Source organism: Cricetulus griseus, chromosome 2 (genome assembly GCF_003668045.3).
Source record: "Cricetulus griseus strain 17A/GY chromosome 2, alternate assembly CriGri-PICRH-1.0, whole genome shotgun sequence".
In the NCBI taxonomy this organism is placed as follows: Eukaryota; Metazoa; Chordata; class Mammalia; order Rodentia; family Cricetidae; genus Cricetulus; species Cricetulus griseus.
This window is the reverse complement of record NC_048595.1, coordinates 395310163-395333025: the sequence shown is the minus strand read 5'-3', so window position 1 is coordinate 395333025 and position 22863 is coordinate 395310163. Positions and strand designations below refer to the sequence as shown.

The 22863-nt window shown below is 52.9% G+C and overlaps 1 protein-coding gene across 12 annotated transcripts in view; it reads left to right on the top strand.

Moving 5' to 3' along the window:
- Kmt2d (lysine methyltransferase 2D) overlaps nt 1-22863 on the top strand; it is a 38433-nt gene that overhangs the window by 10225 nt on the left and 5345 nt on the right. For 2 of the 12 annotated variants that reach the window (XM_027396482.2, XM_027396490.2), the window contains exons 13-49: nt 482-595; nt 905-1015; nt 2077-2181; nt 3237-3418; nt 3600-3764; nt 3852-3961; nt 4056-4103; nt 4647-4868; nt 5092-5211; nt 5300-5413; nt 5622-5752; nt 5840-5987; nt 6161-6223; nt 6382-6498; nt 6683-6820; nt 6940-7024; nt 7263-7504; nt 7594-7667; nt 7866-7916; nt 8002-9816; nt 10098-10280; nt 10359-10495; nt 10730-12591; nt 14551-14674; nt 14810-14894; nt 14995-15061; nt 15158-15390; nt 15489-18206; nt 18324-18464; nt 18595-18762; nt 18919-19078; nt 19795-19870; nt 20013-20188; nt 20295-20425; nt 20932-21064; nt 21146-21273; nt 21426-22566. In XM_027396482.2, the coding sequence (XP_027252283.1) occupies nt 482-595; nt 905-1015; nt 2077-2181; nt 3237-3418; nt 3600-3764; nt 3852-3961; nt 4056-4103; nt 4647-4868; nt 5092-5211; nt 5300-5413; nt 5622-5752; nt 5840-5987; nt 6161-6223; nt 6382-6498; nt 6683-6820; nt 6940-7024; nt 7263-7504; nt 7594-7667; nt 7866-7916; nt 8002-9816; nt 10098-10280; nt 10359-10495; nt 10730-12591; nt 14551-14674; nt 14810-14894; nt 14995-15061; nt 15158-15390; nt 15489-18206; nt 18324-18464; nt 18595-18762; nt 18919-19078; nt 19795-19870; nt 20013-20188; nt 20295-20425; nt 20932-21064; nt 21146-21273; nt 21426-22566 (11818 nt within the window). The remainder of the gene's footprint in view (nt 1-481; nt 596-904; nt 1016-2076; nt 2182-3236; nt 3419-3599; nt 3765-3851; nt 3962-4055; nt 4104-4646; nt 4869-5091; nt 5212-5299; nt 5414-5621; nt 5753-5839; nt 5988-6160; nt 6224-6381; nt 6499-6682; nt 6821-6939; nt 7025-7262; nt 7505-7593; nt 7668-7865; nt 7917-8001; nt 9817-10097; nt 10281-10358; nt 10496-10729; nt 12592-14550; nt 14675-14809; nt 14895-14994; nt 15062-15157; nt 15391-15488; nt 18207-18323; nt 18465-18594; nt 18763-18918; nt 19079-19794; nt 19871-20012; nt 20189-20294; nt 20426-20931; nt 21065-21145; nt 21274-21425; nt 22567-22863) is intronic. The other 10 variants (XM_027396488.2, XM_027396493.2, XM_027396486.2 and 7 more) reach the window with 9 other exon arrangements.

Below are 22863 nucleotides of genomic sequence, written 5' to 3'. Positions count from 1 at the left end.
CTGTGCATAGAGGAGGAAATGATTTACCTAGGTTCACAGTCACTCAGAAATAATCCCAGCACTCAAGAGGCAGAGGCAGGTGGATTTCTGTGAGTTCGAGACCAGCCTGGTCTACAGAGAGTTCCAGGACAGCCTCCAAAGTCACAAAGAAACCCTGTCTTGAAAACAAAAAAACAAAACAAAACAAAAAAATGACAGAATTGGGACCAAAAACGTGGTACTCTCAACTCATTTTTTGTTATTGTTTTTTGTCCTTATCCCTCGGTCTCTGTTCTTGGAAGAGAAGATTGGCCTGGCCACTACTTGTTGCTATTTGAAAACTTGGCTTGGCTTTCCTGTCCTCTGAGTGGGACACCTGGTTTTTTTTTTTTTTTTTTTTTTTTTTTTTTTTTTTTTCTTTAAACCCTCTGTCATCTTTCTTTCCTCCAAGCCTGTGGGCCCAACACACTTGGTGCTGTAATAGTCCTCTTCCCTCACTTAGGGTCGTAGCAGTAGTTTCCCAGGAAGACGCCGGCCTCGTGGAGGAGCACATGGAGGACGAGGGAGAGGACGGGCTCGACTGAAATCAACCACTTCTTCCATTGAGACATTGGTAGTAAGGACAGGCTGTATACCGCCCCCCCATCCCCGCCAACCGTGCTTCACATGCTCCTTCTGAGTTAAGCACGCTTAAAATCCTGTCAGTCATTCCCTGATAGTCTAGGGCTTGACTGCTTGACTCTGAGGGTTCTTGAGACCTCTGCCATCCCCTCTTCCCCCTGCCAACTGGGGAATTGGAGTGTTCTGCTTCTGAGGCCTTCATCTTAGCCAGGAATTCATACCTCTTTCCAGAGTAAGGGAGAGAGGATAGTTTAGCCAGGGCAGACTTCTCTTCTTCACTTTCTACAACTTTCTCCTTATTAAGGTCGCTGATATTGATAGTTCTCCTAGCAAGGAGGAGGAGGAAGAAGATGATGACACCATGCAGAATACCGTGGTTCTCTTCTCTAACACAGACAAATTTGTTCTAATGCAGGTACCGTACAGAACTGGGATGACCCCAACTTTAGCAGTGAAAGTGGGCATGCCGAGCTCTGTGTGTGTGCGTGTGTGTGAACTTACTTTGCTGCAAGGGTGGGTGGGAGAAACCAAGGACCCACTTTGCTAATGAGGAAGTAGATGGCAATTGCCCAAATAGTGAAAAGGACAAAAATGAAGTCTCAGGAGCCTGTATATGTTGCCACCTAAATAATCTTGAAGCTGCTGTGTATTTTGTCATATACAACTCTTACCAGACAAGTCTTTACCCTGGCTTGTCTTCCTGTGACTTCTTACATTTACTAATGCTGGACTGTATTTCTGGTTACTTGAAAAGGCCAGGAGGGCATCCATCCTAGGAAGGTGTAGCTTTTGTGAGTTAGATGGGAAATGCAAGGGTCTCCTGGTGACCTAGTGTCTTAATACTGTGACTTGGGTTTCTGATTGCCTCCCTGGTCTTTGTCTGGAACCTGGGACAACAGCCAAGAGACTTATTTGCAGGGCTAGGTAGATGGCTTAGCAGTAATGCTTGTTTTGCAAGCAAGAGGACCTCAGTTCAACCCCCTAGTACCTATTTAAAAGCTGGATATGGCCGTCCATGCCTGTAACCTGTAATCTCAAGTGTGGGGAGGAGACAGATGGATGCCAGGAGCTTGTTGGCCAACCACCTTAGTTGAAATTGTGAGCTTCAAGTCTGTTGAGATACAAGTCTGTTGTATCAAAAAAATAGGCTGGAGGGCTGGAGAGATGGCTCAGGTGGTTAAGAGCACTGACTGCTCTTCCAGAGGTCCTGAGTTCAAGTCCCAGCAATCACATGGTGGCTTACAACCATCTGTTATGAGATCTGGTGCCCTCTTCTGGTGTACAGATAGACATGGAAGCAGAATGTTGTATACATAATAAATAAAAATCTTTAAAAAAAAAAATAGGCTGGAAAGTAATAGAAGGAACCCTTGACTTCTTCCATATTACCTCCTCCCCACCCCCAGACAAAGAGATATAGAGGCAGAGGCAGAGGCTGAGGCACGCTTGGACATTCAGGTTTCTGTGTTTCCACAGGACATGTGTGTGGTGTGTGGCAGCTTTGGCCGTGGGGCTGAGGGCCACCTCTTGGCCTGTTCCCAGTGTTCACAGTGCTATCACCCTTATTGTGTCAACAGCAAGGTGAGTTCAGGGCCCAAGATGTACAGGCTGCAGGCAGAGTCATTCCCCCATTACACTAGTCCCCATTCTTGCCTCACTTTTTTTTATTATTTTTCTACATTTATCTGGTGTGTATGGTGGGGGAAGGAGGGAGTGGATGTGTCAGGGTGTAATTGTTGAGGTCAGAGGACAACTTGTGGGATCATTTCTTTCCTTCCACCATGTGGATCCTAGGGACCAGACTCAGGTCATCAGACTTCGTGGCAAGTGCTTTTATCTTCAGAGCCATTTTATCATCCCAACACAGGATTTATTAAAGTGGCTGTGGCTCTTGGAAGTCATTGACTAGTTGTCAGTGCTGTCAAACTCAGAAAAGTGCTTGGGAATTCACTTTGTAGTTTCTTTGCATAGGCAAAACTTGCTGGTGTAATTCAGTCCATTGTGTAAATGCTGACAACTTTACTAGTAGAAAGCATGGTATATGGTCAGGAGTGGTAACATATGCCTTTAATTCCACCCAAAGACAGACAAATCTTTTGTAAGTTTAAGATCAGCCTGGTCTCTATAGTGAGCTCCAGGACAGCCAGAGCTACATGGTTGAGACCCTGTTTCAGCAAAACCAAACCATGGTATAGTCTGGAAGTAGATCATAGAATCAAGACTATAACCCCATATCCACAAATAGATAGCAATGTCTTTAACCTAAGGTATAATCAGTCCTTTGGGATTTTTCCAAATCTATTAATTGATTAATTAGTTCACTGCTAACATTTACCAGCTTGTATTAGCAACAGGTTCTAAAAGGTGAAGAAAAGTTGAGGGAAATGAACTTGATATGTCATCAGTTTGGGGGTCTGCTTCGTGAAGGATGTGTGTCTCACTCTTGGAGTGGGGCTGTGGCTAGTGAGGTGGTTCTATGTTCAGCAAAGACCCCGGGAGCCTCTGGAGATGCACTTTTAGGGACAAAGAGTGCTCTGTATAAATTTCTCTTTCCTTAGAGGTCTGGCCTTCCGCCATGTAAGTCCTGTGTCCCCCTGCCCGTATATATACCTGAGGCATCTCTTTCTCTGTACCAGATCACCAAGGTGATGCTACTAAAGGGCTGGCGTTGTGTTGAGTGTATCGTGTGTGAGGTATGCGGCCAGGCCTCCGATCCTTCACGCCTGCTGCTCTGTGATGACTGTGACATTAGCTACCATACGTACTGCCTGGACCCTCCACTGCTCACTGTGCCCAAGGGTGGCTGGAAGTGCAAGTGGTAAGGACCCTGGGAGTCTTTCAGGGGTCAGATAGGAGATGGGGAATGGGCTGGAGATACATTTGAAATAGATACAATGTTGAATGCCAGTGTTTAGAAAACCAGCCTTCTGGTTTGGTTCTCAGTGAGGGTGCCTCTGGGGAACTAGGTGAGGTGTTGAAGGTCTTTCTGCCTCTCCTAGGTGTGTGTCTTGTATGCAGTGTGGGGCTGCCTCCCCTGGCTTCCACTGTGAATGGCAGAATAGTTACACACATTGTGGGCCTTGTGCCAGCCTGGTGACCTGTCCTGTCTGTCATGCTCCCTATGTGGAGGAAGACCTGCTAATCCAGTGTCGCCACTGTGAACGGTGAGAGTATCCCTTTCTCCTCATGTCTGCTCCATGTGCTGGTGTCATCTGGCTTTGCAGTGCTCATCCCCATCTCCCTCCTCCCAGGTGGATGCATGCTGGCTGTGAGAGCCTCTTCACAGAGGACGAAGTGGAGCAGGCTGCCGATGAAGGCTTTGACTGTGTTTCCTGTCAGCCCTATGTGGTGAAGCCTGTGGGTGAGTGTCGGCTTGGAAGATGCAAAGAGGACATGGTGTCTCTTCCTTGGGGACAGTCCCCTAAGCTGCTTGTGGTTTGTCCTTCTTCCCACAGCGCCTGTTGCCCCACCAGAACTGGTACCCGTGAAGGTGAAAGAGCCAGGTAAGTCACAGAGATTCTGAATACCCAAACCAGCTAAGACCATCTCCTCTGCTCCATCCTCAGGGTACATGGCCTACCTAAGGTCACTTACCAAGTTAGTGGCAAAGTTATGGTTAGAAGCAAAGCTTTCCTATCTTCACTAGGCAAGTCCACTTCTCACTCAAGAGAGCACACCTTTCTTTTCACAGAAGGGAACAAGGCCATCTTTCCTGCCACAGTGTGGGTACCACTCTCACAGTCTAGGGCTCTGAGTGATGGCATTCAGCAAGTAGAGTCCTTCCTGTCCCTTGTCAGCGTGAGAATCCATTTGGTGAACCTGTGGTTAATAGGTTCTGGATACAGCTGGGTCTCTGCAGTAACAGACTTACTCAGGGTCCCTCAGTCAGTGGTAGAGCCTCTGGTGGCTCTGATCTCCAGCCCTTAGAGTCTGGAAGGACTTGTCTGTCACTGTTTGTGTCTCAGCTGGGACCAGGGGTTGAAATTTGGAGTTTTGGTTTCCCTGGGCCTCCGTCCAGGGGTCATATGTTCTTCCCTGTTGTCCAGAGCCCCAGTTCTTTCGCTTCGAGGGTGTGTGGCTGACAGAAACTGGCATGGCGGTGCTGCGTAACCTGACCATGTCACCACTGCACAAGCGGCGCCAGCGTCGAGGACGGCTAGGCCTCCCAGGCGAGGCAGGGCTGGAGGGTTCTGAGCCCTCAGATGCCCTTGGCCCTGATGACAAGAAGGATGGGGACCTGGACACTGACGAGCTGCTCAAGGGTGAAGGTTGGGCTGGGGAATCTCAGAGCAAGGCAGATAGTGGGAAAAGCACAGCCCATTGGAGTTGGGATGTTGGGTAGGGGCTACATAGCCACTACTGGTCATCCTCTAGCATTGTTGGTCATGTTCAGGTGGCACTGTGGCAGGTTCCTGGGTTCCCTCTTGCAGGATGACAAATGTAAAAGGGCCCATTCCTCTGACATGCCTCCATCTCTTGTGTCACATTCAGGTGGTGTGGAGCACATGGAGTGTGAAATTAAACTCGAAGGACCTGCCAGCCCTGATGTAGAACCTGGCAAAGAAGAGACGGAGGAAAGCAAAAAACGCAAGCGCAAACCCTATCGGCCTGGTAAGGCCCTAGAGTGGGTCATGGGGCAATAAGGGGCCATTCACCAGGTCTCTAGTGGCTTCTCGTTCCTAATTCTGCTTCCACACAGGAATTGGTGGTTTCATGGTACGACAGCGGAAATCTCATCCTCGTGTGAAAAGGGGGCCTGCTGCACAGGCCGAGGTGTTGAGTGGGGATGGGCAGCCCGACGAGGGTGAGACGGGTGAGGGCACCAGTGGGGCCTGGGAAGAAGGTGGGGATTGTAGCACATGGGCAGTGCCAGGGAGACCAGGGTGTGAGTTCACTTCAAGGGCAAAGTGGGTGGAGGGTCTAACTGGTTGGGGAAGGAGTTAGGTAGGGAGAGTCTCCCTACAGAGTTGACCCTGGCATGCTAGTATCTCCAGAATGCCTGAGTCCTCCTATGTCTACAGTGATGCCTGCTGATCTGCCTGCCGAGGGCTCTGTGGAACCAAGCCTTGCTGAGGGGGATGAGAAGAAGAAGCAACAGCGAAGAGGGCGCAAAAAGAGCAAGCTGGAAGACATGTTCCCTGCTTACTTGCAGGTAGCTTCCAGACTCCCTAGGGTGAGGGGAGGGTCTGTACCTATAGGGCATCAAGAAACCATCTCTCTGGACTATTCCTTCCTGCAGGAAGCCTTCTTTGGGAAGGAACTGCTGGACCTGAGTCGGAAGGCCCTTTTTGCAGTTGGGGTAGGCCGGCCAGGCTTCGGACTTGGAACTCAAAAGCCCCGGGGGGATGGAGGTTCAGAGAGGAAGGAGCTCAATGCCTTGCATAAAGGTCAGTTGACGGAAATGACATGTTCTGGGGTGTCCAGCTTACCTTTCTGCTTCATAGTTGGCAAAGGTGTCTGGGGGAGGCTTGGCCAACTAAGGGTGGGCCAAGTGTGCGCCCCCTCCCCCTTTGTGGGCATCAGGTGTCACCTCTGATTGGAGTGGAATTGTTTCTCATAGATGATGGTACAGATGTTGCAGATGAAGAATCCCGTGGGCCCGAGGGCATGGCTGATGTGCCAGGTGAGGGCTGCTGGGGAAATTGGATTCCTGCTTGGTTTTGCTTGTATTGAGTTGGTTCTGCCCCTGAACATGGCCAGAACTGGAGCCTGGATGCTGTTCCATGCCTTCTGGGGTGTTGTACTATCACACCTCTGTGACTGGTGGGTTTCTTCTGGAAGTTGCAGGGCTTGAGGATGGTGGTGTAAAGGCATCACCAGTGCCCAGTGACCCTGAGAAGCCAGGTACCCCAGGTGAAGGAATGCTTAGCTCCGACTTAGACAGGATTCCCACAGAAGGTAAGGCTTGTACGAGGTCTTCTATATAAGGGTCCTCCATGGGAAAAGAAGGTCCTGTCTGTGGGACTGGTCTAGGCTGTTTGGTGGGAGAGTCCTGGTTACCCTCCTTGGCCATAACCATTTGTAGATCTGTGGTGTCACATGAACCTCCTACTCAGCGGTGTGCTTTATCACTCCCCCACAGAGCTGCCCAAGATGGAGTCCAAGGACCTGCAGCAGCTCTTTAAGGATGTCCTGGGTTCAGAAAGAGAACAGCATTTGGGTTGTGGAACTCCTGGTCTAGAAGGCAGCCGTACACCACTGCAGAGGCCCTTTCTCCAAGGTGCTTATGGAGGGGAGCTGATTACAAGTCTGTGGAAGGTGCCTCGTTCCCTCAGCAGGCTCCTTGCTCCCTTAGCAGGCGTCTCGCTCCTCTTTTCACTGACCCTGTTGCTCTTGCAGGTGGACTCCCTTTGGGGAGCCTCCCTTCCAGTAGCCCAATGGACTCTTACCCAGGCCTCTGCCAGTCTCCCTTCTTGGATTCTAGGTTGGTATCTTTGCTTAACTGTCATGGGTGGTCCCTATTGTCCTTGCCCTTTGCATGGTCCCTGCCTTGCCTCCTTTTGACTCTGAGCCACTGAAGAGACAACTCTCTTGTTCTTCCTACTCCCTTCTTAGTGACCTTTCCCAAGTGGGACAGAGCAGTGACTTGGGGCTCTGGGCGATTTGTCTGGGGTAGGTCTTGAAATCCTTACCCTCTGTGACTTTCTGCCCCTGCGCCCCAGGGAGCGCGGGGGCTTCTTTAGCCCAGAACCGGGTGAGCCAGACAGCCCCTGGACAGGCTCAGGGGGCACCACGCCCTCCACTCCCACTACTCCTACCACTGAGGGTGAAGGCGACGGACTGTCCTATAACCAGCGGAGTCTGCAGCGTTGGGAAAAAGATGAGGAACTGGGCCAGCTCTCTACTATTTCACCTGTACTCTATGCCAACATTAACTTCCCTAATCTCAAGCAAGATTACCCAGGTACCTCTGGGCGAGGGCTAGGGGTACAATCTGGCAGGTGGAGGGGTCACCTGCCAAACCTCCTCTGATTTAATCTTTCTGCTCTCCAGACTGGTCTAGCCGATGTAAACAAATCATGAAGCTTTGGAGAAAGGTTCCAGCTGCTGACAAAGCCCCCTACCTGGTAAGAGACCATGGGCCAGTTTGAGACCTGACAAACATCTCTAGGGTTTCATCTCAGTCCCTTCCTCGCCTTCTGTCCATCTTCTCCATCCCAGAGCAGCTGGGCCGGAAGACTGATTTCTGGGGAGGCACTGTGGCCAGGTTGGGGGCTGGGCTTGAGACTAAGCAGGAAACCCTATATTGTGTCCTTGTCCCTCAGCAAAAGGCCAAAGATAACCGGGCTGCTCACCGCATCAACAAGGTGCAAAAGGTGAGTGGATGGCTTTTCTAGGCTTGGGGGCCATGGGTCATTCCTACAGCAAACAGTCTGACTGTTCTGCTTGGTCTCTCTGTAGCAGGCTGAGAGCCAGATCAACAAGCAGGCCAAGGTGGGCGACATAGCCCGTAAGACTGATCGACCAGCCCTCCATCTCCGAATTCCCTCCCAGCCAGGGGCTCTGGGCAGTCCGCCCCCTGCTGCGGCCCCCACTATTTTCATTGGCAGTCCCACTACCCCTGCTGGCTTGTCTACCTCTGCGGACGGGTTCCTGAAGCCACCAGCGGGCACAGTGCCCGGCCCTGACTCACCTGGTGAGCTCTTCCTCAAGCTCCCGCCCCAGGTGCCCGCCCAAGTGCCTTCGCAGGACCCCTTTGGACTGGCCCCTGCCTACGCCCCAGAGCCACGGTTCTCTGCGGCACCACCCACTTATCCTCCTTACCCAACCCCCTCTGGAGCCCCCGCCCAGCCCCCAATACTGGGCACCACAACTCGACCTGGGACTGGCCAGCCAGGGGAATTCCACACTACCCCACCGGGTACCCCCAGACACCAGCCTTCCACGCCTGACCCCTTCCTTAAGCCCCGCTGCCCCTCATTGGACAACCTGGCTGTGCCTGAGAGCCCAGGGGTAGCCGGAGGCAAGGCTTCTGAGCCTCTGCTCTCACCACCACCTTTTGGGGAGTCCCGGAAGACCCTAGAGGTGAAGAAGGAAGAGCTTGGGGCATCCTCTCCTGGCTATGGTCCCCCAAACCTGGGCTGTGTTGACTCACCCTCCTCAGGCTCCCACCTGGGTGGCCTGGAGTTAAAGGCGCCTGATGTCTTCAAAGCCCCCCTAACCCCTCGGGCATCTCAGGTAGAGCCCCAGAGCCCGGGCCTGGGCCTACGGGCCCAGGAGCCACCCGCAGCCCAGGCTTTGGCCCCTTCTCCTCCCAGCCACTCTGACGTCTTTCGTTCTGCCTCCTACCCTGACCCCTATGCCCAGCCCCCATTGACTCCTCGACCCCAGCCACCACCCCCTGAGAGCTGCTGTGCCCTGCCTCCTCGGTCACTGCCCTCTGACCCTTTCTCCAGAGTGCCCGCTAGTCCTCAATCCCAGTCCAGTTCCCAGTCCCCATTGACGCCACGTCCTCTGTCTGCTGAGGCTTTCTGCCCATCCCCTGTTACCCCTCGCTTCCAGTCCCCTGACCCTTATTCTCGTCCACCTTCACGCCCTCAGTCCCGTGACCCCTTTGCCCCGCTGCATAAGCCACCCCGACCCCAGCCCCCTGAAGTTGCCTTTAAGGCTGGGCCCCTAGCCCACACTCCCCTGGGAGCTGGGGGCTTCCCAGCAGCCCTGCCCTCCGGCCCAGCAGGGGAGCTCCATGCTAAGGTCCCAAGTGGACAACCCCCCAATTTTGCCCGTTCACCTGGGACAGGCGCATTTGTAGGCACCCCATCTCCCATGCGGTTCACTTTCCCACAGGGGGTAGGGGAGCCTTCCCTAAAGCCCCCTGTCCCTCAACCTGGTCTCCCTCCACCCCATGGGATCAACAGCCATTTTGGGCCTGGCCCCACCTTGGGCAAGCCTCAAAGCACAAATTACACAGTAGCCACGGGGAACTTTCACCCATCAGGCAGCCCCCTGGGGCCCAACACTGGGCCCACAGGGGAGGGCTATGGGCTGTCCCCACTACGCCCCGCATCAGTTATGCCACCTCCCACACCCGAGGGATCCCTCCCCTACTTGTCCCATGGAGCCTCACAAAGGGCAGGCATCACCTCTCCAGTGGAAAAGCGAGAAGATGCAGGGGCTACAATGAGTAGTAGCTCTTTGGCAACACCTGAACTCTCAAGTGCCCAGGATGCAGGCATGCCTAGCCTCAGCCAGACAGAGCTGGAGAAACAACGGCAGGTAAGTGGATATCCTGTAACTGGTCCCACCATACTTCTCTCTCCTCCAGCCCCATGATTAGAATGGCTTTTTGTTTTCATTTTGTCTTTTTGGTCTATTGAGACAGGGTTTCTCTGTTTTGGAGCCTGTCCTGGAACTCGATCTGTAGACCAGGCTGGCCTCGGACTCACAGAGATCCACCTGCCTCTGCCTCCCGGGTGAGGCATGCACCACCAATGTCTGGCTCCATAATTGGATTGGAATGGGCTTACTTAATGGGCTTACTTTTGTTTTCTGGACAGCGCCAGAGACTACGGGAACTGCTGATTCGGCAGCAGATTCAGCGTAACAACTTGCGGCAGGAGAAGGAAACAGCTGCAGCAGCTGCAAGTGCAGTGGGGCCTCCAGGCAACTGGGGCGCTGAACCCAGCAGCCCTGCCTTTGAACAGCTGAGCAGAGGCCAGACCCCTTTCACTGGGTCCCAGGTAGGTAGATTGGCAAGGGGTGGTGGGGTCAGACTACCAAAGGCAGCAACTACACCTTGGTCTCCTTGTGTCGTCTAGGATAAGAGCAGTATTGTGGGGTTACCTTCAAGCAAGCTAGGTGGGCCCATCCTGGGACCAGGAGCCTTCTCCAGTGATGACCGGCTCTCCAGGCCCCTTCCACCAGCTACACCTTCCTCTATGGATATGAACAGCAGGTGAGGTTCCAGGAGGGGGTGGGGAGGGTGGGGGCGGACGGAGAATATGGGACAGATTCTGCCATCACCGTCTTTGGCCTCTGGTCTTTCCCTGTCATTAGTCCTTCTCGGTTGTTACTCTTCCTCTTCCTCATTCTTTCCCTCGCTGTTTCTTTCATCTTCTGTCACTATCCTATGCCTCTCTTCTGCCCTCCATGCTGATTGCTTCTCGCTGATGACTGAATTTTTTTCCAGGCAACTTGTTGGAGGCTCCCAGGCCTTCTATCAGCGTACACCCTATCCTGGGTCCCTACCCCTGCAGCAGCAGCAGCAGCAGCAGCAGCAGCCACTGTGGCAGCAGCAGCAACAGCAGGCAACAGTAGCAACCTCCATGCGACTTGCTATGTCTGCTCGATTTCCATCAACTCCTGGACCTGAACTTGGCCGCCAAGCACTAGGTTCCCCCTTGGCAGGAATCCCCACCCGCCTTCCAGGCCCTGCTGAGCCAGTGCCTGGTCCAGCTGGTCCTGCTCAGTTCATTGAGTTGCGACACAATGTACAGAAAGGACTTGGACCTGGGGGACCTCCGTTTCCTGGCCAGGGTCCCCCACAGAGGCCCCGTTTTTACCCGGTAAGCGAGGAACCCCACCGCCTGGCTCCGGAAGGTCTTCGGGGCGTGGCTATTTCAGGCCTTCCCCCACAAAAACCCTCAGCCCCACCAGTCCCTGAATTGAACAACAGCCTCCATCAGACATCCCATACCAAGAGTCCTGCCCTACCAACTGGCTTGGAGCTGGTCAGCCGCCCACCATCAAGCACTGAACTTAGTCGTCCCCCTCTGGCCCTGGAAGCTGGGAAGTTGCCTTGTGAGGATCCTGAGTTGGATGATGACTTTGATGCCCACAAGGCCCTAGAGGATGATGAAGAGCTCGCTCACTTGGGTCTGGGTGTAGATGTGGCCAAGGGTGATGATGAACTGGGCACCCTAGAAAACCTGGAGACTAATGACCCCCACTTAGATGACCTCCTCAATGGAGATGAATTTGACCTGCTAGCATATACTGACCCTGAGCTAGATACCGGGGACAAGAAGGACATCTTTAATGAGCACCTAAGGCTGGTGGAGTCAGCAAATGAGAAGGCTGAGCGAGAAGCCCTACTGCGGGGGGTAGAGCCAGTATCCTTGGGCCCTGAGGAACGTCCTCCTCCTGCCACAGACAACTCTGAGCCTCGCCTAACATCTATGCTCCCTGAGGTGAAGCCCAAAGTGGAGGAGGGAGGGCGCCATCCTTCTCCTTGCCAGTTCACCATTAATACCCCCAAGGTGGAGCCAGCACCTCCTGCCATTCCCCTCAGCCTGGGACTGAAGCCAGGTCAGACTGTGATGGGCAGCCGGGACACTCGAGTAGGTACAGGACCATTCCCCAGCAGTGGGCACACAACTGAGAAGGGCCCATTTGGGACCACAGGAGGAACACCAGCTCACTTGCTGAACCCCAGCTCACTGAGTGGCCCAGGTGGATCGTCCCTTCTGGAAAAATTTGAGCTAGAGAGTGGGGCTCTAACCTTGCCCAGTGGACATGCAGCATCTGGGGATGAGCTGGACAAAATGGAGAGCTCCCTGGTAGCCAGTGAGTTGCCTCTGCTCATTGAGGACCTGCTAGAGCATGAGAAGAAGGAGCTGCAGAAGAAGCAGCAGCTTTCAGCACAGCTGCAGCCTGCCCAGCAGCAGCAGCAGCAGCAGCAGCATTCCCTCCTTCCTGCACCAGGCCCTGCACAGACCCTGCCTTTGCCACATGAGGCTGGGCCTCCACAGCAGCTTGCTCTTGGTCTTGGAAATACTCGACAGCCAGGTTTGGGCCAGTCACTGATGCCCAGCCAGTCACCAGCTCATGCCCTTCAGCAGCGCCTGGCCCCATCTGTGGCTATGGTATCTAACCAAGGGCATATGCTAAGTGGGCAGCAAGCAGGGCAGACAGGCTTGGTGCCCCAACAGAGTTCACAGCCAGTGTTAGCACAGAAACCCATGAATGCCATGCCAGCTCCCATGTGTATGAAGCCTCAGCAGCTGGCGATGCAGCAACAACAGCTGGCTAACAGCTTCTTCCCAGATACAGGTAACTTCACATGGGCATGGTTTAGTCTGATCCTAGTTACCATTGATTGGGCACTAACTCTAGTACCCTAAGGAACACCTTAGTTAAGGTAGATGGGATTCCAGGGGCTTCAGCTAAACCTCAAAGTACTATTGGTAGAAGCAGTGGGCCTTTGGAGCAAAGGCTCTATGTCCTTGGTGAAGTTTAAATTTAGTCCTTAGAGAAAAGACTATAAGGACAAGCAAACCAGGTAAGTGAAAAATGAAATGAAGCTATAGGGCAGGAAAACCTATGGAGAGCACTGAATGATATGGTAGAGGAGAGTGGGCACTGTTGTTGTTTTGGAGAGGGAGGTAGTGGGGCCATACTGAGGAATACCTCAGGCTGACTGCATTTATTGAACAGGTAGTCGCTCTTTATAGGCCTTACTATATTTGCCATAACAGATTCATTAAATGGGTACTGCAGTTGGCTTTGATTAAAAAAGAAGAAAATGAGGTATAAAGTTAAGTAACGTGTCTAAGATTGTACAAGTAGCAGAGCTAGATGCGAATTTAACAGCTTTAGAAAGCCCTTTGTATGCCTAGGAGTTGGTGGTGCACGCCTTTAATCCCAGCACTTGGGAGGCGAGGCAGAGGCAGGTGGATCTCTGTGAGTTCGAGGCCAGCCTACAGAGCGAATTCCAGGACAGGCTCCAAAGCTACACAGAGAAACCCTGTCTCAATAAACCAAAAAAAAAGGGGGGGGGGGCCCTTTTGACGAAGTTGAGAGTCAGTTTTCTGAGCGGATGGTGCACTCCTCTTCTACATTTCTGAGTTCCAGAATGGCCAGGACTATTTAGACCCTCTCTCAAGTTAACTAACTAATTAATTAAAATAAATAAAGCACCCCAAAACAAAATGTAGAATTTTAAGAAGGTTTGAGATTGTTTTGTGGTTATTTCTGTATGGGTTTTTTTTTTTTTTTTTTTTAGTTTTTTTTTGGGGGGGCGGTACATGAGAGGTGAGTTAGGGTTTCGCATAACCCAGTCTAACCTCAAACTTGCTGTGTAACTGAGGATGAAGATGGCTTTAAATTTAGGATCCTCCTGTCTCCATCTGTCAAATGCTGGAACTACAAGCATATGCCACCATACCTGGCTTATTCTGTTTGTTTTTTGAGGCAGAGTCTCACTACAAAGCATAGGCTGGCCTTAATTTCAAAATCTTTATGTCATAGCTTCTTGAGTGCTGGGATTACAGTTTTATACCACTGTGCCTAGTTGGTTTTTTGTTGTTGTTTTTTGTTTTTCAAGACAGGGTTTCTCTGTGGCTTTGGAGGCTGTCCTGGAACTAGCTCTTGTAGACCAGGCTGGTCTCGAACTCACAGAGATCCGCCTGCCTCTGCCTCTCGAGTGTTGGGATTAAAGGTGTGCACCACCAATGCCCGGCATAGTTAGTTTTTGTTTTGTTTGTTGTTTGGTTTTATTTTGATCTTACTCAGTCCCAGACTGGCAGGACAGTGGGTTATTGGATGATGTATTTATGTCACAAACAGTTCTGTTGTCAAGGGGCTTTGCCACGTTGCCTGTATCTTGGGTTCTTGAGCCATGTTGGCTGTGGAATACTACTTTGAAGAGTACTATCTGTCTCACATTGCATGCCTCTGTTCTTGTCACATGATCTGTAGCGCCATGAAGGAGGCTGAGTAGCAATCATGGTCTCTCTTCAAATGAGGGAAACTGAGGCTTAAAAAGATATAGTGACGCTGACTGAGTGACTCAGTAAATGTTTACTGACTCCATGAAGCAATGTGCAAATAAAAGGACTGTGTGTTCCACGAACATTAGTGCTGTAGCACCAGTTTGTGTGGCACCTGCTTAACTGAGTGGACTTGCCACATCCTTGTTATACATTTGGGGAGAGAGTGTTGAAAAAAACAACCATCGGGCCCTGGAGCCTTGACTCCCCAACTCAGCTTACTTATATCTTCTCTTTTCAGATCTGGACAAATTTGCTGCAGAAGATATCATTGATCCTATTGCAAAGGCCAAGATGGTAGCTTTGAAAGGCATCAAGAAAGTGATGGCTCAGGGCAGCATTGGGGTGGCACCTGGTATGAACAGGTGAGACTTGGGGCTGGTGTGGGCTGACTTCCTATCACACTGTTCTCCTGGTTTCCCTCCCAATTTGTCCCATAGGTTTGTGTTTGAACAGTGCCCTCACTGACACCATAATCCCCTATGCTTTATGGACTGCAGGCAGCAAGTCTCACTGCTGGCTCAGAGGCTCTCTGGGGGCTCTGGCAATGATCTGCAGAACCATGTGGCACCTGGGAGTGGCCAGGTAAGGGGAAAATAGGAAAATTTGTTTATTATTTCACTGGGCTACTTTCCTTAGGGCCTGGCATGAAACAGTGACCTTCTAGAAATCTCTCTTACCACAGGAGCGGAATGCTAGTGACCCTTCCCAGCCACGTCCCAACCCACCCACTTTTGCCCAGGGAGTGATCAGTGAGTATGGGCAAAGAAGGATGGTGCAGAGAAACGGTTAGGGTCTGGAAGGGGGTCACCGTTTTGTGGACCCTAACATACAAATTCTATAACTAGATGAGGCTGACCAGCGACAGTATGAAGAATGGCTGTTCCATACCCAGCAGCTCCTACAGATGCAGCTGAAGTTGCTAGAAGAGCAGATTGGTGTGCACCGCAAGTCCCGGAAGGCTCTGTGTGCCAAGCAGCGCACTGCCAAAAAGGCCGGCCGTGAGTTTCCGGAAGCTGATGCTGAGAAGCTCAAGCTGGTTACAGAGCAGCAAAGCAAGATCCAGAAACAGCTGGATCAGGTGGGGAAAGCAAAGTTCAGCCTAGTACCCAGAAACCAGGGATAAGGGGTGGCAGGGTGGGCAGCCTCTGACTGACTTCTTCAACATGCCAATGTTAGGTCCGGAAACAGCAGAAGGAGCACACAAATCTCATGGCAGAATATCGTAACAAGCAGCAGCAGCAGCAGCAGCAGCAACAGCAGCAACAGCAGCAGCAGCAGCACTCAGCTGTACTGGCTCTCAGCCCTTCTCAAAGTTCTCGGGTACTCACCAAGCTCCCTGGCCAGCTGCTCCCTGGCCATGGGTTACAGCCACCACAGGCACCTCCAGGTGGGCAAGCTGGAGGCCTTCGTCTGCCTCCGGGAGGCATGGTACTACCCGGACAGCCCGGTGGTCCATTCCTCAATACTGCCTTGGCCCAGCAGCAGCAACAGCAGCATCCTGGTGTGGCTGGATCCTTGACTGGTCCTTCAGGGAACTTCTTCCCTGGAAATCTTGCTCTCCGAAGCCTTGGACCTGACTCAAGGCTTTTACAGGAAAGGCAACTACAGCTGCAGCAGCAGCGAATGCAGCTGGCCCAGAAATTACAGCAGCAGCAGCAGCAGCAACAGCAACAGCAACAGCAACAGCAACAGCAACACCTCTTAGGGCAGGTCACAGTCCAACAGCAACAGGGTCCCGGAGTACAGAACCAGGCTCTGGGTCCCAAGCCTCAGGGCCTTCTGCCTCCCAGCAACCACCAGGGCCTGCTGGTCCAACAATTGTCCCCTCAGCAATCACAGGGGTCCCAGGGCATGCTGGGTCCTGCCCAGGTTGCAGTGCTGCAGCAGCAGCAGCAGCAGCAGCAGCACTCTGGAGCTTTGGGTCCTCAGGGCCCTCACAGACAGGTGCTTATGACTCAGTCCAGGGTGCTGAGTTCCCCTCAGCTGGCGCAGCAGGGTCACAGCCTTATGGGACACCGACTTCTCACAGCCCAGCAGCAGCAGCAGCAGCACCAACAACAGGGGTCTATGACGGGACTTTCCCATCTTCAGCAAGGAATGATGTCACATGGTGGGCAGCCCAAAATGAGTGCGCAGCCATTGGGCTCCTTACAGCAGCAGCAGCAACAACAGCAGTTGCAACAGCAGCAGCTGCAACAGCAGCAGCTGCATCTTCAGCAGCAGCTGCACCAGCAACAGCAGCAGCAGCATCTTCAGCAGCAGCAGCAGCAGCAGCAGCAGCAGCAGATGGGCCTCTTGAATCAGAATCGAACTTTACTGTCTCCTCAGCAGCAGCAGCAGCAGCAGCAGCAGCAGCAGCAGGTGACACTTGGCCCTGGCATGCCAGCCAAGCCTCTTCAACACTTTTCTAGCCCCGGAGCCCTAGGCCCAACCCTGCTCCTGACAGGCAAGGAACAAAACATTACAGAAGCATCACTTCCTTCAGAAGTCACTGAGGGACCCTCAACACATCAAGGGGGGCCATTGGCAGTGGGGACTACACCTGAGTCAATGTCTGTTGAACCCGGGGAGGTAAAGCCCTCTGTTTCTGGAGACTCACAGCTGCTACTTGTCCAGTCCCAGGCCCAGGCTCAGCCCATCCCAGTGCAGCTGCAGCCACCACTAAGGCTCCCAGGACAACCCCAGCAGCAGCAAGTGAACTTGCTCCACACAACAGGTGGAGGAAACCATGGGCAGCAACTAGGATCCTCTTCTGAGGTCCCTTCTGTACCCCACCTGCTGAACCAGCCCTCTGTTTCCTTAGGGGAACAGCCTGGGCCTATGACCCAGAACCTTCTGGGCTCCCAACAGCCCCTTGGGCTAGATCGGCCCATTCAAAATAACACAGGGCCACAGCCTCCCAAAACAGGACCTGTCCCTCAGTCTGGGCAGGGTCTTCCTGGGGTTGGAGTCATGCCTACAGTGGGTCAACTTCGAGCACAGCTCCAAGGAGTCCTGGCCAAAAACCCACAGCTGCGGCACTTAAGCCCTCAGCAGCAGCAGCAGCTACAGGCACTCCTCATGCAGCGACAGCTGCAGCAGAGTCAGGCAGTGCGCCAGACTCCACCGATCCAGGAGCCTGGGTCCCAGCCCTCTCCCCTCCAGGGCCTCCTGGGCTGCCAACCTCAATCTGGGGGTTTTTCTGGATCTCAGACTGGACCCCTCCAGGAGCTAGGGGCAGGGCCTAGACCTCAGGGCCCACCCCGACTCCCTGTCCCACAAGGAGCCTTATCTACAGGACCAGTGCTTGGCCCTGTCCATCCCACACCTCCACCATCCAGTCCCCAAGAGCCAAAGAGACCTTCACAATTACCTTCCCCCAGTGCCCAGCCAACCCCTACCCATCCAGGGACTCCAAAACCCCAGGGGCCAACCTTGGAGCTGCCTCCTGGGAGGGTCTCACCTGCTGCTGCCCAGCTTGCAGATACTTTCTTTGGCAAGGGGCTGGGACCCTGGGACCCCTCAGACAACCTAACTGAAGCCCAGAAGCCAGAGCAGAGCAGCCTGGTATCCGGGCATCTGGAGCAGGTGAATGGACAGGTGGTACAAGAGTCACCGCAACTCAGCATCAAACAGGAGCCTCGGGAAGAGTCGTGTGCCCTGGGCGCACAGGCAGTGAAAAGGGAGGCCGATGGGGAGCCAGGAGGGACACCAGGCACCAGCAATCACCTTCTGCTAGCAGGCTCCCGCTCAGAGGCTGGGCATCTACTCCTGCAGAAGCTTCTGCGGGCAAAGAATGTGCAACTTGGTGCTGGGCGGGGCCCTGAGGGACCTCGATCTGAGATCAATGGACACATTGACAGCAAGCTGTCAGGGCTGGAGCAGAAACTACAGGGTCCTTCCAGCAGCAAAGAGGTGAGTACTTTGGCTAGCACAGTGTGACAGTGAAATCTATAATTACGGAGGTCCGATGAGCAGGGCTAGGTCAGACTAGGTGAGTGCAGCACCCTTCACAGGGCTTCTCTGGTTTAGGATGCAACCACAAGAAAGCCTTTGACAGCGAAGCCTAAGCGGGTACAGAAGACAAGCGACAGATTGGTGAGCTCCCGAAAGAAGCTGCGGAAAGAAGATGGGGTCAGGGCTAACGAGGCCTTACTGAAACAACTAAAACAGGTGATCCCCAAGGAGCCATTGCGATGGACCCATCTCAGGATGGAGGGGGATGGGTAGTCTGTCCCCTGAGCTCTGAGGGGACAGCTGTGAATGCTGCAGCTTTCCAGCTTTGTCATCTTGCCCCTCCTAGGAGCTGTCCCAGCTGCCCCTGACGGAGCCTACCATCACCGCCAATTTTAGCCTCTTTGCTCCCTTTGGCAGTGGCTGCCTAGTCAGTGGGCAGAGCCAGCTCAGGGGGGCCTTTGGAAGTGGGGCTCTACATGCCGGCCTTGACTACTATTCTCAGCTGCTCACCAAGGTCAGAAAAATGGCAATACTTTTTGGGAATAATAAAGTTCTTGGGGTTGGAGGTAGGGATGAAAGACTGGAGGAAAATGCTGATGTATTGTGGGACCAGGAGATTATACCAGTCTCCCTATGCCACCTTGCACACAACACCCACCCCACCCCCCAGAATAACCTGAGTAACCCGCCGACACCACCCTCGTCGCTGCCCCCCACCCCACCCCCATCGGTGCAGCAGAAGATGGTGAATGGTGTTACACCCTCTGACGAACTGGGGGAGCACCCCAAGGATGCAGCCTCTGCTCAGGACACAGAAGGAACATTGAGGAGTAAGTGAGAAGCTGGCCTCCCTTTCTCAGTGGTACTCGGTGGATGAGTGCTGGGCATGAGCTGTACCCTGCCACTCTATCAGAAATGAATGGGTTGCATGCTGCCTTGTGCACATACACAACAGACATTTGGTGGGAAGGGCCCATTCTGGTTGTTTGGTTCAGGACAATGATGGACTTCTAGAGTCTGGCGAAAAGGCAGGGGAGGAAGGTAACAGGGTGAGTCTGAGAGACGTTTTGTGAGAAGAATCAGTCTAGCATTCATGGATATGAAGCCACAGTCTGACCTACATTTGAACTCTAGCGCATGAGTGTGTTTAGCTGTGTTACTTAGACCAAGTAGCTTGACTTGTGTGAGCCTTGATTTCCTCTCTATAAACTAGATATATAAAATTCATGTAACAATTGTTGTTAGAAGATGTAAATAGAGTGTTATGGTGACTTTTTATCCCAGCCAAAACTGGAGAAGAAAGGCAATAGGGCTTAGGAGTTTGAAGCCAGCTAGCCTGTGCTACATAAGAGAGGCAAACCCTGTCTTGATTTAAATCAGTATGGCCCACAAGAAAGGCTCAGTGTCTGTATGGTTTCCTGCCACACAAGCCATTAGTAGAGTAGATGGTTGATCACGATACCTAGCAGGACCTGGAATGCTGGGGACAGAGCATCACCTTGACCCACCATCCACTCACCTTGACTTCTCCCTCCTTATCCCTCAGATGCTGCAGAGGTGAAGAGTTTAGACCTGTTGGCTGCTCTGCCTACACCCCCTCACAATCAGACTGAGGATGTCAGGTGGGGATTCGGGTGCAGGACAGATGGCCTAGTATTTCGTTAGCTGGGGGCAGGTTTCAGTTATGTCTACACCTCCTGATGGCTGCCTTTGAGAGGGGGACTTCATGGGTCTGTATCAACACCTGTTTGCATTTGCCTTCAGGATGGAGAGTGATGAGGACAGTGATTCTCCTGATAGTATCGTGCCGGCTTCATCCCCTGAGAGCATCCTTGGGGAAGAGGCCCCACGTTTTCCACAGCTGGGCTCTGGCCGGTGGGAGCAGGACACTCGGGCCCTCTCCCCTGTCATTCCCATCATCCCCCGTGCCAGCATCCCTGGTACGTGCTGCTCATGGCATGGGAGGCCCAGTGTGGCTGGGTCGTCAGATGTGAGGGGCTAGGGTTGTGCTGGAAATCTATACAAGCTTCTCTCTTTTTCATCCAGTCTTCCCAGATACAAAACCTTATGGGACCCTTGACCTGGAGGTCCCTGGAAAGCTACCTGCTACAGCTTGGGAAAAAAGCAAAGGAAGTGAGGTGTCAGTCATGCTGACAGTCTCTGCTGCTGCTGCCAAGGTATGTCTTAGGGGGACCTTGAGGCCAAGGAGAACTTGGGCCAGAGGGCAGTCTTCAGCGCTTGTCTGGATTAAAAAGAAAAAAAATCCAGCTGTTCAAATATTTGTCCTGAATACCTGCTTTGTTTGAAAGCCTGACCTATGGGCTGTGGGCTGAGCGAGGGAAGTAGGGTCTCATAAGGCTCATCCATGGATAAAGACAATCAACCAATAGACTATCAAGAGCCAAATGCTATAAGATCACTCTCCTCCATTCACATTTGGTGAACCCCTGCTGCAGAGTTCTATGGTCAAAGAAAGTTGGATAACAGTTTAAACAGCAATACAAGTTTCTTTGCAACTGTCTGCAGTGTTATTCCCTCTGGAACTCTTGTGTGTACCTGTCATGGTTTAGGAAAGGTTGTGTGACCACCCTTGTGCAGTGGGTTTGCGTCCTTGCCTTCCCCTAGCAGGGCTCACTGAGGATGATGCCGCTGTTTTCTCCTGTCCTTTCTTCTGCCCCACCAGAATCTGAATGGTGTGATGGTAGCAGTGGCAGAGTTACTAAGCATGAAGATACCCAACTCCTACGAGGTGCTGTTCCCAGACAGCCCTGCCCGGGTAGGCCTCCAGCCCAAGAAAGTGGAAGCCGAGGGTCCTGGTGAGTAGAGCAGAAGAGCAGGAGACCACTTTCAGATCAGAGAAGAGTTCTGGTGGAAGACTGACCCTTTCCTTTCTGTAGGTGGGAAAGAAAAAGGTTTGAGTGCCAAGGGCCCAGACACTGGACCTGATTGGCTCAGGCAGTTTGATGCAGTGTTGCCTGGCTATACCCTCAAGAGCCAATTAGACATCTTGAGCCTCCTGAAACAGGTAGGTCTGGAGGAAGAAGGGTCAGTTTTAGGAAGAAGGTGCTCCCAGGGCAAAGAAGACAATGGCTTTTGAGGGGTTGGAGTCTGGTCAAGAGGAGAGATGTGCTAGTTAGCTGAAGAATTGGCATTAACACCCAGGGTCTCTTCCTGTAGGAGAGTCCTGCCCCCGAGCCATCCACCCAGCACAGCTACACCTACAATGTCTCCAACCTGGATGTGAGGCAGCTCTCTGCCCCCCCTCCTGAGGAACCTTCCCCACCTCCATCTCCTTTGGCACCCTCTCCTGCCAGCCCCCCTGCTGAGCCCCTGGTTGAACTTCAGGCTGAACCCTCTGCTGAGCCACCAATCCCTTCACCTCTACCACTGGCTTCATCCCCTGAATCTGCCCGGCCCAAACCCCGAGCCCGACCCCCAGAAGAGAGTGAAGATTCCCGTCCCCCACGCCTCAAAAAGTGGAAAGGGGTACGCTGGAAGCGGCTGCGACTACTGCTGACCATCCAGAAGGGCAGTGGACGACAAGAGGGTGAACGAGAGGTGGCGGAGTTTATGGAGCAGCTTGGTACAGCCTTGAAACCAAACAAGGTGCCTCGAGACATGCGACGATGCTGCTTCTGTCATGAAGAGGGAGATGGTGCCACTGATGGGCCTGCCCGCCTACTCAACCTTGACCTGGACCTCTGGGTACACCTCAACTGTGCCCTGTGGTCCACGGAGGTGTATGAAACCCAGGGTGGGGCATTGATGAATGTGGAGGTTGCCCTGCACCGAGGATTGCTAACCAAGTGCTCCCTGTGCCAGCGAACTGGTGCCACTAGTAGCTGCAATCGCATGCGTTGCCCCAATGTCTACCATTTTGCCTGTGCCATCCGAGCTAAGTGCATGTTCTTCAAGGACAAGACCATGCTGTGTCCGATGCACAAGATCAAGGGGCCCTGTGAGCAGGAACTGAGCTCCTTTGCTGTCTTCCGGAGGGTCTACATTGAACGGGACGAGGTGAAGCAGATCGCCAGCATCATCCAGCGGGGGGAGCGGCTACACATGTTCCGAGTAGGGGGTCTTGTGTTCCATGCCATTGGACAGCTGCTCCCACACCAGATGGCTGACTTCCACAGTGCCACTGCCCTCTATCCTGTGGGCTACGAGGCCACTCGCATCTATTGGAGTCTTCGTACCAACAATCGCCGCTGCTGCTACCGCTGCTCCATCAGCGAGAATAATGGACGGCCTGAGTTTGTGATCAAAGTCATTGAGCAGGGTTTAGAGGACCTGGTCTTCACTGATGCCTCTCCCCAAGGTGAGCACCAGACTGGGATTGGGAAAGTTTTTCTCAGGAGTCATTTTCCAGAGCCATGAAGCTATAGTGTCCTGCCCCTACCTCAAGTGGCACAGTGTCCTGAAAATAATGGGGTTCAGTCTTACACAGACACTTTTTTTTTTTTTTTTTTGGTTTTCGAGACAGGGTTTCTTTGTGGCTTTGGAGGCTGTCCTGAAACTAGCTCTTGTAGACCAGGCTGGTACCGAACTCACAGAGATCCGCCTGCCTCTGCCTCCCGAGTGCTGGGACTAAAGGCATGCGCATGCCAACTGCCCA